Source organism: Eleginops maclovinus, chromosome 21 (genome assembly GCF_036324505.1).
Source record: "Eleginops maclovinus isolate JMC-PN-2008 ecotype Puerto Natales chromosome 21, JC_Emac_rtc_rv5, whole genome shotgun sequence".
Classification (NCBI taxonomy): Eukaryota; Metazoa; Chordata; class Actinopteri; order Perciformes; family Eleginopidae; genus Eleginops; species Eleginops maclovinus.
In genome coordinates, this window is record NC_086369.1 from 782,501 (window position 1) to 797,070 (window position 14,570).

General features: G+C 46.7%; 1 protein-coding gene across 1 annotated transcript in view; it reads left to right on the forward strand.

Moving 5' to 3' along the window:
• Window positions 1-6,668, forward strand: part of ptprn2 (protein tyrosine phosphatase receptor type N2) — a 94,812-nt gene extending 88,144 nt beyond the window's left edge. Inside the window, exons 20-23 of the mRNA XM_063912198.1 lie at window positions 544-597; window positions 1,649-1,713; window positions 3,349-3,422; window positions 5,023-6,668. Of these exons, the coding sequence (XP_063768268.1) occupies window positions 544-597; window positions 1,649-1,713; window positions 3,349-3,422; window positions 5,023-5,091 (262 nt within the window). The 3' untranslated portion in view covers window positions 5,092-6,668. The remainder of the gene's footprint in view (window positions 1-543; window positions 598-1,648; window positions 1,714-3,348; window positions 3,423-5,022) is intronic.
• Window positions 6,669-14,570: the final 7,902 nt, after the last annotated feature.

A 14,570-nucleotide genomic window follows, 5' to 3' on the forward strand; every position in this document is an offset into this window, starting at 1 on the left:
GTGATGTTGCAGCTAGTAATATGAGCCCAGTTGCATAGTCACAAAAGTGATCATTGGAAACTGTGTCTCCTCAGCCAGGCCTGTGCACCACCTGCCTCTTCCTCTTCCTCCTCCTCCTCCTCCTCCTCCTCCTCCTCTCACTGCTCCTTCCTCTGGCTTGCATGGGAACTCCAACCTGCTCTGCATGTTAATAAAAAGGTAGCTGAAAGGTAAAAAAAAAAGAGTGGAAATGCAGCGACGCTCTCGCTGTAGTCAGTTTCCATGGCAACAGAGGGGGTGGGGTGGGGCTGGTGTGAAATGGGGTAGTCGGGCCTTCACCGTGCCTGTGGTGTAAAGCATCCAATAGTTGGCCGAGGGTTAACGTGGCGCAACATCACAGCTTTATTTTACCTCTGATTCACAGACTTGATTGACAGGAGGCAGCGTCTCCAAGGTTTGCTCTTCTGATGAGTCGTCTGCCCCCCCCCACTGTAATTATTCAGCAGCTACTCGTTAGCAGCCTTCACGCTCACAATAACATCCACTTCTCTCTTTCTGTTGCAGAAAGGTTAACAAGTGCTACCGGGGTCGATCCTGCCCGATCATTGTTCACTGCAGGTTAGTACTCCTCTCATCAGGCTGCTGATAGGAGTGTGTTTATATTAAAGAGGACATGTCATCATCATGTTCAGGTGTGTATCAGTGTGTAGTCTCCACTGGGACATGTCTGCATGCTTTAATGCTCAAAAAGCTCTTTATTTCTCTCATACTGTCTGTGCTCTGTTGTGATTGGTCCCGCCCCTTAGCCTATCGCTAGCCAATTGAAGACTAGGGGAAACAGACGTCTGTAAATCAGCGTATAATGTTTATTAACTGAGTAAACTACCGGTACGATCACTTTCAAACCCCTTATTTCAATCTTTAGGGACTGAATCCAGAATCTGTGTACACCAATGAGAATCTCCTCTGGGGGATTTTAGCCTTTGCAGACCGTTTACATGCACTCAAACCTATAGAACAAACAGGAAAGGGAAAACCAGTCCTCTTTAAACTGACTTCACTTGATTGGTTTGCATTAACCACCAGGTATCTGTCGGACCACTTTTAACAGTCCCGTCCTGTTCAGTCATGCATGGGGGGGGGGGGGGTGCAGTGGATTAATGAAGCAGCGGTGCTCCTGTTTTATTGGCCCGGCCTTTATTAGAGAGATGTGCACGCCTTGTTTGCAATTACCATGCAGAGCGGCTGAAAGGCCGGCGGCACAAAGGGAGGCTTTTCATGCGGCTATCTCTGGAGGAAAGCAAGGCTCTCCAAACGCTCTCTGCAGCCGGCCGGCCTCTCCACCTCTCCTCTGCTCCTGAGGTGCATTCATTTAAAAAGCCTTTGTCCCCGGTGCGCCTCACAAACCCTTCCCCTTCTCCCCAGAAGCCCCAGACCACACATGTATCTCATGCACGTTTATCGGAGCATCAAATATTCAGATCTGGTCGGGGGGTTTTTAATGTAAAGACCTTAAATCTGGCAAAATAAATGAGTCCCATTTCCAGTCTGACAATGTCTTTCCTCTTGGCATGCACGGACTGATTCCTCCCCAGTCTCTCAGCAGGTGTAAATGTGTCTCAGTATAAGAGTTAAAGCCGCTGTAATGACCCCCACCCTCTGTCTGCAGCGATGGAGCCGGCCGCAGCGGGACCTACGTCCTGATCGACATGGTGCTCAACAGAATGGCTAAAGGTAAATATCACTTCAAGCTTTAATAGCATGACATACAGCAGTTCCTCCACACCGCCATGTCTCCCTCTCTCTCTCTCTCTCTCTCTCTCTCTCTCTCTCTCTCTCTCTCTCTCTCTCTCTCTCTCTCTCTCTCTCTCTCTCTCTCTCTCTCTCTCTCCCTCTCTCTCCTCTCTCTCTCTCTCTCTCTCTCTCTCTCTCTCTCTCTGCACTCGAGCGTTTCCCCGGCAACAGGAAAGCCTCCGGTTGTGCACAGAGGGTCTCGGGGAAGCATTAGAGGGTGACTCCTGCTGGCGGACAGACAAAGGGAGGAGGGAGATGAAAAAGCTCTCCGTCACGCCGTGTTGACCCGCAGCACAACATGCATTTAAATAGAGCATGCATGGAGATGGGGTGTTTAAGGCGGGGGGGGGTTAGGGTTGGGAATCAATATTTAATATTTAATGGGGGACTCATAATGTCATGAAGAGATCAGATTAGATTTTGAAGTTTTCACCCTCCGTCTGAAACCAGAGCTCTGATTGGTTAGCTGGCCGGCTCTGTTGTGACTGGTGCACCAGCTTAGAGATGTCCCGCCCCTTAGCCTATCACATACAATGTGTCGGAGCGCTGGCCAATAGGAGCGCAGGTGTTCCGTTGTGATGGAACTGGATTTTAGCCTTTGCAGACCGTTTACATGCATTAACCCACTACAGGAGAGGGAACACCTTCTTTACAGAGGGATGACGTGGGACAAATGGTCCTTCGAACCCGGGACCTCCACATGGGGGACCAAGCCCCAGTAAATGGGCACCAGGTCCACCAGCTGAGCTCTGCAGCGGCCCTGTTTTCAGTTTTCAGGATGCATGCGCACGCTAATGACATGCACATCTGTTGTTGCTACTCCGGCTGCGTCACTTCACCCTCTGTAGCTTATCCCGCCCTCTGACCTCTGCCCTCTGACCTCCCCCCTGAGACCCCCCCCTTCCCCGTCTTCAGGCTAGCAGCCGTCTGCACAGATTCCACTTTCTGTAAAACAGCGACGGGTCTGCCCGCTCCTGATGGGGGTCAGCAGGATGAAAGGTGCCTCTTTAACCTCTTGGTGTCCCGTTGCAGAACCCACTGTACGGACTGGAGGTAATCTCCGTCTGCAAAACCCTTTCTCCCTTTGTTGTAAGAGCCTCTCCTCGGCTTAGCTCGAGGATCCAGCCTCTCTCTGAGACATGAAAGTGATGTCGGAGCACCGGAGTGCTTTGAGTCCGGCTGCATTAAACCCCCCTTCTCTTTTAGCTCTCAAAGGAACTCTTCCTTTCTCTTTCTCACTTTCAACCACATCTTCAGGAGCTCTCTGAGGGTTTCCTTTCTCCCTCGTCCTGAAACCCATAAATCTGACAGAAGATTTCCAGGCAGGAAACTGTTGCTGCAGAAACAATAAACCCCTCTATCAGATAAATAAAGTTACACATGCGTCTGTAAACGCACAGACCTGCAGATCAGCCATGTGTTAACGAGGAAGCAGGCGTGGCTCCGGTCCAACTTTCTTTCCGGGGATGAATGTAATAATTCTGAGTCGCCGGGCGGTTTCCAAAGAGAGACTGACAGATGTGAGCTGGATTACCACGGCGCTTTGAACTCAGTCCAACTCTCCGTCTGTTGCAGGTGCTAAAGAGATTGATATTGCCGCTACCCTGGAGCACTTGAGAGACCAGAGAGCCGGGATGGTCCAGACAAAGGTAAGGAGTGGGGAGTGGGGTGGGGGGGGGGTGCAGCCATTCAAACATTGTCTACTTCATATGCACCGGATCAGGGGAGAGATGTGGTGATAACACAAACACTCTGTCTTACGAGTTAATGCATCTATTATAAAGGAGTCTGTTATATTTGCAGCACATGTTGAACGCACCGCTTGGATGTAATACGTTATAAACTTGTGTTTAGATCTGCATTTTGGGCGTGTGTTATTTGCAGGTGGGACAGGAAATGTCCTCCAAGGTTTCAAATTTCCCTTATTTTGACTTTCAGTCCAAACGATATTTAATGTTAAGCAACAAAACCTGCAGCCTTTTAGCTCTTCTTGCATAGATTTGCTCCAAAAATGAGTCAGAAAATGCATCAAATATCAAGCTTTATCCTTATTTCAGTTACATTTTTATACACCAGTCCAGTTCTTCAGACGTCCTTCACCTCGTCACAGTCTGAGGAGGCTGTGTGCAAAGCTTTTCCTCTTGCAATTGGAAGAAATGATAATGATAATAAAGGTGGATGTGTGCAGCAGTGTGTTAGTGTTTCCTGAAGCTGAAACACACCCCACTTTCTGCACTGGTTTTATTACTGCTGCTGTGAAATGATTCCAAGCCCTTTCTCCTCTCTGACAACTCAAAGCTATGCAATGCAATATTATTGATTCACAGAAATCAGATGCTAACGAGGTGTAAATTAAGTCAGGTTTAAAGATTTTAGACAATAAATTGTTGTTTGTTTTGTCCTGTGCATTTTCCACCTGTTTTAGCCCTGATTTATTCCCCTTAGACAGACATGCGATAGTCCAGCCTGCAGAGACTGATCTCCCCCTGGTGGTGCACATGTGATCATGCACCTGCTTTTTAAAGTGGTTTAAAACACACAGAACTTCAAGCTGGAACATATAATCGTGGTGTTCTGAAGCTAGATATTCTCCATCACAACATCACTGCAGACTCTCTCCTACGTATCGATCCGGCCTCTCCTCGGGCCAGACCGTGACACATCTAAAGACTCCAAACTCCTACGTACCTCTCTCTCTCTCTGAGACGGAGAAGACCCCGTGGCCTGCAACCCGAGGAGAGGAGTATACAGAGACACAGCAGCAGGTCCACGGGGCCAAACATCAATCACCCTCCCTTTCTGCGCTTCCTCAGGGGGAAGCTATGAGTGGGATTCACAAACACACACACACACACACACACACACACACACACACACACACACACATGCACACACACACACACACACACACACACACACACACACACACACACACACACACACACACACACACACACACACACACACAGCAGCTTATTTTTATTCACCTGCAGTCTTCGGACAAACACATCCGATAGTTTGTGCAGAAAGCTAACGTAAAGCACCAACATTTCTAATCCCTAAAGTGTTCCTCCCTCTGGACCTTTACAGATCAATGCACAAAGATGGAGAAGACAATAATAAAAAGACGAGATGTGAATGTGAGAAACACTAATTACCTGTAAAAGCTACTAAAACCTTCCTCCTCCTCCTCCTCTTCCTCCTCCTCTTCCTCCTCCTCCTCCTCCTCCTCTTCCTCCTCCTCCTCAGGAGCAGTTTGAGTTTGCGCTGACAGCCGTGGCAGAGGAGGTGAACGCCATTTTGAAAGCGCTTCCTTAGAGGAGGCATCTCACCTTCCTCCTCTACTTCCTCCTCCTCTTCATCGCTGAACTTCGCTTTCCTTCTGCCCACTCAAGACCGACATCCTCCTCCTCCTCGCCGTGTTTCTGTCTCTGCCTCCTCTTCACCTCTATATAAATACTGTATACCTATGAATGTCGTGCCAGATGTCTCACCTGGATCCGTGTGGTTGTTCAGTGGTTCGATCGTCTAGAAACGAGCTCCTCCCGCGGGACTTTTTGCCAATACGAACGCTGGTTTCTCCTTACTGTGGTGTTGTTCCTGAACATACCGTGCTAGTGCCACTGATGAGCTGATCACGTCAAGATTTACGTCCTAAAAATAGCATCGGAAGAACTGATCAGCACATTTCAAACCTGCCTAGCAACTGTTACATTAAATATTGCAGTTCATTTTCTGGAATAATTGGATGAAATAAGGCTTTTTTAACGGCTTTAATCTGATTTACAGTCTCAAATATTAGGATATTCAATTAACTGTGACAGAGAGAGAGTAAATTCCCACATTTTAGAGGCTGGAACCAGAGAATTTGGGGCATTTTTTATCCCTCTTTTGACCCTTTCGTACTATTTGGGTGAAATTAACCGAGGACATGATTACAGAAATCAGAAATAACAGCCCTAACCTTAACGACTATCACTTTATCTCAATTACTAACTATGGATAACAGTTATGATGAATGTTTGCAAATACTAAATCAATTAAGTCTGTTTTTTGTGATAAATGTATGTAAAAGAAAAAAGATTCACTCTAATAAAGACTTGAACTGCATTCTTAATGGACAGCAAATGGAGTTGAAGGTTGAAAAATAATAGCCTTTGATTCTTTTTCTCATAGTTAAAATAACAAAACAAATCAATTGGACCGCCATACAGGTACGGAGGCCGACAGGTGCGGGGAGCGGTCCGATTAAGAGGAACGAGCTGCAGCTTAAAATAAATTCAAAATGATTGTGTTTGCATCGTTTCTGAAGCTGCAGCGCGTTTGCACCTGCAGGCCACCGTACACAAGGGTTAAAAGAACTACAGAAATGGCCGCCGGTACATTTCTCTCCTACTGATCACAGGAGCTCTCATTAAGTAATTCAGAGTATAATACTAATGTAAATACAGCCTATATCACCGTGATGAATCCATGTGTGTGTGTGTGTGTGTGTGTGTGTGTGTGTGTGTGTGTGTGTGTGTGTGTGTGGGTGTGGGTGTGGGTCTGCTCTGATAAAAGCCTCACAGATTATGAATTCATTCTTCGACATCAGGTGTTTTTTAATCCTCATTACTCACGCTGTCACTCGAACACGTCTGTTAATATTAAATGTAATGCATATAACGGAGATAGCTATATATGAATAGAGTAATTATATTTAAGCCAAAGTGTTTGTCCCTCCATCACCGTATATCGTGATGTTTAGTGACGGATTACCCCCCCTGTGTATAGATAACTTTACGATATATAGTGCTGTCTGAGCTGTATTCTGAGAGCCTCAATGATGATACAAGAAGGATATATTTTGTGTGAAGAGTAACATTCAGATTGGTAATAAATCAGATCAGATTACACTGCGGCGCTGTCTGTGTGGGTTTCTGTTTCCTCAGGGTTTTTACAGGGATGTCAACTTCCATCAACATCCACTGAAGGACAGTACGTTCCAGAATTCCATTTCAAAATAAATATCAAAATAAAAATCGGAAATTTAAAAAAAATCCTAAATAAAAAACAAAATATGGGAAATGTTTAAATGTCGACTTTTAGAAAAAATAATGGGACATTGTTAAAAGTTGGAAAAATAATCTGTCATACACAGTTTCAGTGTTGGTGTGTCGGCCGGATGGAATGCAGGTACAGCTAACAGTAAATGTGTTTCCTGCTCTCCAGTCGTTTATACCCCTGCTTATTTACTGAGAGATACTCCGATTTTGACAGATCTCTCTCCAAGGATTTATCCTAAACTCTAATTTAGAAATCCCTGAATTAAAAATCACTTTGAGTTAAACCAAGCGTCCAGAGAGACGTCATTCTGTAACGCATTGATCCTCCAATCCGAACGGGAGCTGACAGGATGTCACAGTGACGGCGGAAACCTCAGGAAGCAATTACCACGAATACACTTTCTAATAAACTTGTATCCATCAGAGGATACGCAATTAAACATGCGTAATTATGGTTTCCATACAGTCGTTTCTAAGCTGATTAACTCTGTGTGCTCTACAACCTGAATTGGGGGGGGGGGGGGTTGGTGTTTTCCGGTTAGCGACGGCAGCTCATCAGCAGATCGTATGCTAATGAGACGTCAGGAAGATAACGGAAGCTCATTCCTGGTTATTATAGCTGTCAATGGGCAGCACACACACACACACACACACACACACACACACACACACACACACACACACACACACACTGCGGCCCCTTTCAGACGTGGCCCTCACAGCTCCTGTAATCTGCTCTCAGTCCGTCTGACACACCTCATCAGGAAGTGCAGCTTCTTCATTAGAGCAGAGATCCCCACCAGTCGGACCTTGGGGCTAACGGCAGCTCATTTTAAAATAGGATTAAAAACATTTAGATATTCAGAGATGAGGAAATGTTTTGTGCCGATGTTAGGTACATTTATTATCATAGCTTAGTGTATCCAAACGTATGGTATTGTAGCTTATTGACTCAGAGTGCAGCGTCATATAGTCTGGTATTGGAGCGGATTTGATCTCCTCGTATCTTTATTATATATATAGATTTATTATCGTGTCTTATCGCAGTACTTGCTGTGTCTAATCTGATATTATATTATCTGATCTCAGGGCTGGACTGGGATGGAAACCGGCCCTCAACCATCAAACAAAATCCCAGCAGGGGCTCCTGACCAGAGGAACATTCATCATAACTTACTGTGAGATCACTTTTGCATCAAGCCTTTTCTTTATGTTTGACTTTTACATGAAACAGCACGTAGCAGCAAACCTGACCGGACCCTTTAAGTTAGGAGTTTATTATATATGTTTATTACGGACATGCATGAATGTGTTACGGATCAAATGAAGAGAGGTTAGTAACCGCTGCATTGGATACACTTCACCTGTTTTCAGGAAAACCTTGGACTTCAGTTTCAGTATTTGCTCTACCGGCCTCACAGGTGAAATATCCCCCTAAGATACTGTGGATAGTCAACAAAAATAATGGATTCCTTCTTATTAATCCACGTCCAGTTGAATTAAGGCAGGGAACCTGACTAGCTTTAATCACATCTACCTGGTTGCTTTAAAAAGTAATTGCTTATATATAGCTCCCAAGTCACGTCTCGGTTCTGGAGTGAAGTCCTTACGGTTTAGCATTAAGTATAAATCCACCGTCGGGTCATCGCACGTCTGAGAGATAACACTACATGCTGACAAACATGTCCCCCCCCCACGGAGACAGAAAGGAGATCCCAGAGTGTTTGCCTGTTGGAAAAACTGTCTGGGATGCTTTCCAGGATTTCCCAAAGAGCAGAGCCTTGTTCCCTGCTGGTGTTGTGGGGAGTGAATGGAGAGCAGATTGCAGCGGCGGTGCCTCTCATGTCGGTCCAAGGCATCCATACCTTTGATCTTCTGAAGAAACAAACAAGCTTTTCAACTCGGCACTCCCGGCCAGTGTCTCTCTCCTTCTCCTTCTCCTTCTTCTCCTCCTTCTCCTCCTTCTTCTTCTTCTAGGGTCTCTGTCTGTCAAAACACTGATCCTGAGAAAACTGATCTTGCCTGAATACTTGCGGGCCAATGCATGATTCATTATGTGGAACCCCATTATGCAGTCAAAAGCTAGCATGCTAGGGACATAGGAGGCGTTTCCAAGCCCTCGGGAAGTGTGGATTTTAGCCTCTGCCGACCATTTACATGCACAGAATTCTATAACACATTCAGAGGAAGGGAAAACCCTAAAAGCGGAATAGGGTCTCTTTGATAAACCTTTCTAAGAGGACCTCAAAGCCTCGTAAAGGATTTAATAGTAGCTGCTGTAGCTGAATCCAGGTCCAAAAGGGTCAGGTGTGATCCTGAATGGGATCCAGGGTCCAGTCGTGATGGTTGACTCGGTTTGTTTGAAAGGTTTGGGATGTGAGCAGCTGAAGGTGACAAGTCTCAGCGAGGGCCAACATCTGGCTTCAATCAGGAAGCAGATCTCCTCTCATTCCCCCCATGCTTCCTCCCCTCTGGTTATTAACGGGCTCACAGCAGCCACAATGACATTCCACCCTGTTTCATCCCTGTCCCATCATGCATCTGGGGGATACCCTGGCATTTGGCGGCGGCGGCGGATGCTGACCGGCTCTAATCCCGCTCACTGTCACTCATCATAAATGAGTTTATCAACACACATCTAATCGCCGCGCTCTGCCGGGACCCTCAGACCATTTGCATACTAAGATTGCTTTCTTTTTGCTCGGCTGAGAACGCGGCTCCTTTGCATAATTATTAATGATAAAGAGACGGTGAACAAATGTGTCAGGAGGTATTAGCGTCACGTACACAAGTCCATTCTAAAGGAGCTGTTTAGTGGCGGAGGACGGGGGGTGGGGAGACGAGAGGAAGTCTGTCAAGGGATGCACTTCTGCATGAAGGGGTTCATTAAAGGGCCGAGCACGGAGCTTATAGAGGAGTGAGAGGCTGCTGGTGCAGTTCAGCTCTATGGTCCTGAACGTCACCCAGCGCTCCGGTCCCAGCTGTCTCTCCTTAGTGTCCCCTGGTCTCCAGCTGTGTGCGTCTCTCTTTAGTGTCCCCTGGTCTCCAGCTGTGTGCGTCTCTCTTTAGTGTCCCCTGTTCTCCGGCTGTGTGCGTCTCTCTTCAGTGTTCCCTGGTCTCCGGCTGTGTGCGTCTGTCTTCAGTGTCCCCTGGTCTCCGGCTGTGTGCGTCTGTCTTCAGTGTCCCCTGGTCTCCGGCTGTGTGCGTCTCTCTTTAGTGTCCCCTGGTCTCCAGCTGTGTGCGTCTCTCTTTAGTGTGACCTGGTCTCCGGCTGTGTGCGTCTCTCTTCAGTGTCCCCTGGTCTCCAGCTGTGTGCGTCTGTCTTCAGTGTCCCCTGGTCTCCGGCTGTGTGCGTCTGTCTTCAGTGTCCCCTGGTCTCCGGCTGTGTGCGTCTGTCTTCAGTGTCCCCTGGTCTCCGGCTGTGTGCGTCTCTCTTTAGTGTGCCCTGGTCTCCAGCTGTGTGCGTCTCTCTTTAGTGTCCCCTGGTCTCCGGCTGTGTGCTGTGTGCGTCTGTCTTCAGTGTCCCCTGGTCTCCGGCTGTGTGCGTCTGTCTTCAGTGTCCCCTGGTCTCCAGCTGTGTGCGTCTGTCTTCAGTGTCCCCTGGTCTCCGGCTGTGTGCGTCTGTCTTCAGTGTCCCCTGGTCTCCGGCTGTGTGCGTCTCTCTTTAGTGTCCCATGGTCTCCGGCTGTGTGCGTCTCTCTTCAGTGTCCCCTGGTCTCCAGCTGTGTGCGTCTCTCTTTAGTGTCCCCTGGTCTCCGTTGTGTGTGTCTCTCTTTAGTGTCCCCTGGTCTCCGGCTGTGTGCGTCTCTCTTTAGTGTCCCATGGTCTCCGGCTGTGTGCGTCTCTCTTCAGTGTCCCCTGGTCTCCAGCTGTGTGCGTCTCTCTTTAGTGTCCCCTGGTCTCCGTTGTGTGCGTCTCTCTTTAGTGTCCCCTGGTCTCCAGCTGTGTGCGCCTCTCTTTAGTGTCCCCTGGTCTCCAGCTGTGTGCGTCTCTCTTTAGTGTCCCCTGGTCTCCGTTGTGTTGGAGCTTCTTGCAGCGTTTGGTTTCTGCAGCTTTTAGTAAACGCTGCTCATGTTTCCTGAAGCTGCTGAATGTCCTCTAGATGCTGCAGGGGTTGAGGAGCTGCTGCAGGGGTTGAAGAGCTGCTGCAGGGGTTGAGGAGCTGCTGCAGGGGTTGAGGAGCTGCTGCAGGTGTTTCTCCTGATGGAATTGAGTTGGACCGTTGTAGCATGTTTGCAACCCCACTGTACCAAATATTACTAAACCCGCATCTGCAGTAGGAGACACAAAATGTGGGTTAGAAAGCCAGAAATGGCTATAAAAGCACTCGAGCATGTGAACAAGCCTCGCTGGAGATATAACATATAATTACTTGAGAGATAGTACTGCTGCGGAGGCAGGAAACCCTCAGTGGTGAACAACACAAGATGTTTACATACAGCACAGTGACTCTGGGTTTCTACTGTGTGCCATTAAAGCAGCGGGCCCATATTGTGTGTCATCTGCTGTCTGTAATTACCTCCTTTTACACCGTCGTCTTGCCCTCTGTGGATAATGCTCAGCGTCTATAGCAGAAGTGTTTCGTATGAGCAGTTTATATGGAACAGCTGCACTCTGTTTCTACAGGACAGGATAAATAAGTCACGCTAAACACAGGCCTCTCCCCGGTATAATAGCAGGATATTGAAAAGGCCCAGAGCGGTTGTTAAGTCGCGGCGGCACGCTTTGCACCTCGACAGATGACCTTTTGTTAACGGGTTTCATAAGCTCAACATACATGTAGCATCACAACAGCCGTGTGGAAACGCTTCCTCTGTGTTCTGTGTTGCGTACCGGGGTGGGAGGGTACAACTACTAGTTACCTGTAGAGAAGTTTGATCCAGGTAAGTTCACATACTATTTAATGACATGTGGGTTCACCTGCTGAGTTAAAAGTGATCTAAAGACGTGTGAAGTGCTTGAATGTGTGTTAGTGTGATCCTGCTTGTAATGCACATTGGGACAGATGTCCGGGGAAACAGTTACCTGACGTTTAGCACACCTGGCCTCCCCCTCCCATTCAAAACAGCCTCACCTCGCACCTGTGCACCACTGTTGCGTTGACCTCCTAAACTCCCTAACCCCTCGCACCTCTTCCACTTCTACATAAGCTAGAATGACCTTTGACTCCCTGGTGTTTGCATGTGATTTGACACCATTATTCCTGAATTGCCAGCCCCTGAAACCCCCCCCAAAAAATGTTTAATGAACCCATCCAGAGGTGGTGGGGGGGCAGGCGAGCTTTCGGGGCTCATCTGCATCACAGATTAGGGTGCTTAGAGAAAAATCAACCATCCATGATTCATTACATGTTTCCTGCTGAGCCGCCGAGACGGCAACCGTCCTAGCAACAGGAACCTAGCAACAGCAACAACTCTCAGCCAATCGGAAACTTTAAAGCCCGATCAAAATTTAGCCAATGAGAAGGGGAGGGACTGCGGGGAAAGGGTGACGGTGCATTGATGATGTCGCCAGAGTGTGTACATCTGATGTCCATTGGTTCATTTTTGTTGATATTTTCTAAATAAGACGATGCAGTCTTTTGGTGAGGGCTCTGGAGGCTGTTTTTACCACGCCTGATTTCTTTCCAGAATTGTTAGAAATGGAATAAAGAGGGTAGTATGTCTCGGGTCCTCATTTCCTGCATTGGTGGATTTGAGTTAATTCTTCTAATTGTCTAGTTTTAATTCATGGTTTTTTTTGGGGGTTTAGTTTCTTTACGCCAAGAAAGTCTCGACTGTAATGCACTTCAATCAGGAGGGGAGAGTAATTAGATGAATGTATTTGAAGTGATGATAACACACTGCTTCCTTTTTATATTATATCCTACCTGAACATATTGTATTTCTTCCGCAGCCTCAATACTACATAATGAGAAGTGTGTTGATTTACAGCGTCCTCTCAAATGATCCATAAGTGTGGCGTGTTTGTTCGCCTCCTCCGCTGTAATCATGCATCATTATTCAAAAAGCGCCCTGACCGTCGTCTGATGTCAGACGGGCCTGATCTTCACTTCAAAGGGACTCCATCTGTGCTGGTCCAAAATGCTCTGATAATATCTGGAGTGATATCTCTCCGCCCACTCTACAGTACTCTAGCTTTCTCCTGTGAGCAGTATACAGACACAGGGTTCCCATCTCTACGGGGCCGATAGGTGCAAAGGCGTTATAAATGACCCGAGCATTCCATCAGGAGGAACACGCTGCAGCTTCAGAGACCATGCCAACACATCTTCACCATGTCGTATTCTATTTTATTAGGACATACTGTACTAACAAACTATGCTATTTCCGTTTGGATAATTGTTAATGAAAAGGTGCTTTTTAGATAAGGGTCCCAAATGATATAATGCTGTTGATTTTTAAGATAGGGCCTTCATGTCCAAAAGCCCATCTTTTAGATAAGGCTCCCCCCTTGTGTCCAGAACTTTTAGATGAGGGTTGGATAAGGTTATTTCCGGAGCAATTGAAAAATAACGACATGGTCTACTTTGCCCAGATATTGACAAACCACAAAGAACACTCCGTAGAGGTACGGCCTGTTCCTGTCGGTCCAAATATGGCGTAATATACTACGTCGTTTTTTCCAACTTTTCGACATAGTACACTACTTATTTTTGGACATTCCACACACCGTCCCTAACCCCGGCGCAGTCTTCAGTCGCTTTTATTTAGTTTATGTTTTGGGGACATTATCCCACGTCGACAATCCAGAGTCTTGTTTTCGATGTACTGTTGTTTACAGTACACCTTCAGAATGGGGAATACACAGACCCATATGTCTACACACTTTTCACTGCATCTCATTCTGCATGAAAAACGATTCATGCTTCTGTTTTGTTTGGGAAGCCAAAGGTGGAGGTTTAAATCACTCCTTTCTCTACTTCACTAAAAGGACACGGCGGTTTCATCTCTCCTAATCTGCTGAGTGCACTCTTGGAAAAATCTCAGTCCAATTTAGCTCCACCTAAATCCCTGTGTGACAGCTGTTCCTAAATAAATCACACCCAGGTGGCTTTTTGTCTCGCTTTGTGTGTCTCTTTTCTACCTTCAGTGCTGTTAGGCAGCACAATCATTCTGTAAAATGGTTTGAATAAAACCTTTTTCTGTCTTTGACCCGAGCTCTGTATGTATTCTCTCAGCATCTTAAGTCCTGGTGTGCTTTGAGTTCTCTGCAGTGAAGGAAAGCGTGTTTGATATACAACGGATTCATGGGTAATTTCTGCACCAAACCAATTAGGTGCTGCCAATGGAAAAAAACAGTTTCAGGGCTTGTTTGATTTAATCCAATCACAAGCCGTTAGAAATGCAATTACATTTATTAATTTCCACCGCACTTTGCATTTGTCGCGGTCACGACCTCCTGTTTGAACGGCTGCTTCTTTATGACAATAAAAAGGTCGAACAATGAGCCACTTCTCTGCTCTTTGCATGAAATGAATAAAACATGCCTGATGCAAATGGGATGCACCACAGCTGACAAACTGTGCTATAATCAAACAGTTGCCTCAAAAACAGCCTATAGTGTTCATTTGATGCCTTTTAGGTGTTTCTGGGATCGTGCAGATTCTTTGGTTTGTGTTTAACCTCATTTCCCTCCATGGGGCGATGGAACAATCCCCCTTTTGCACCGTAACGCAGTAATGCTCCTCGCTCTTCAGGAGGTACATGTCCTCAAATTGAACGTCAATAGGAGGATTTCACACTCAGAAAC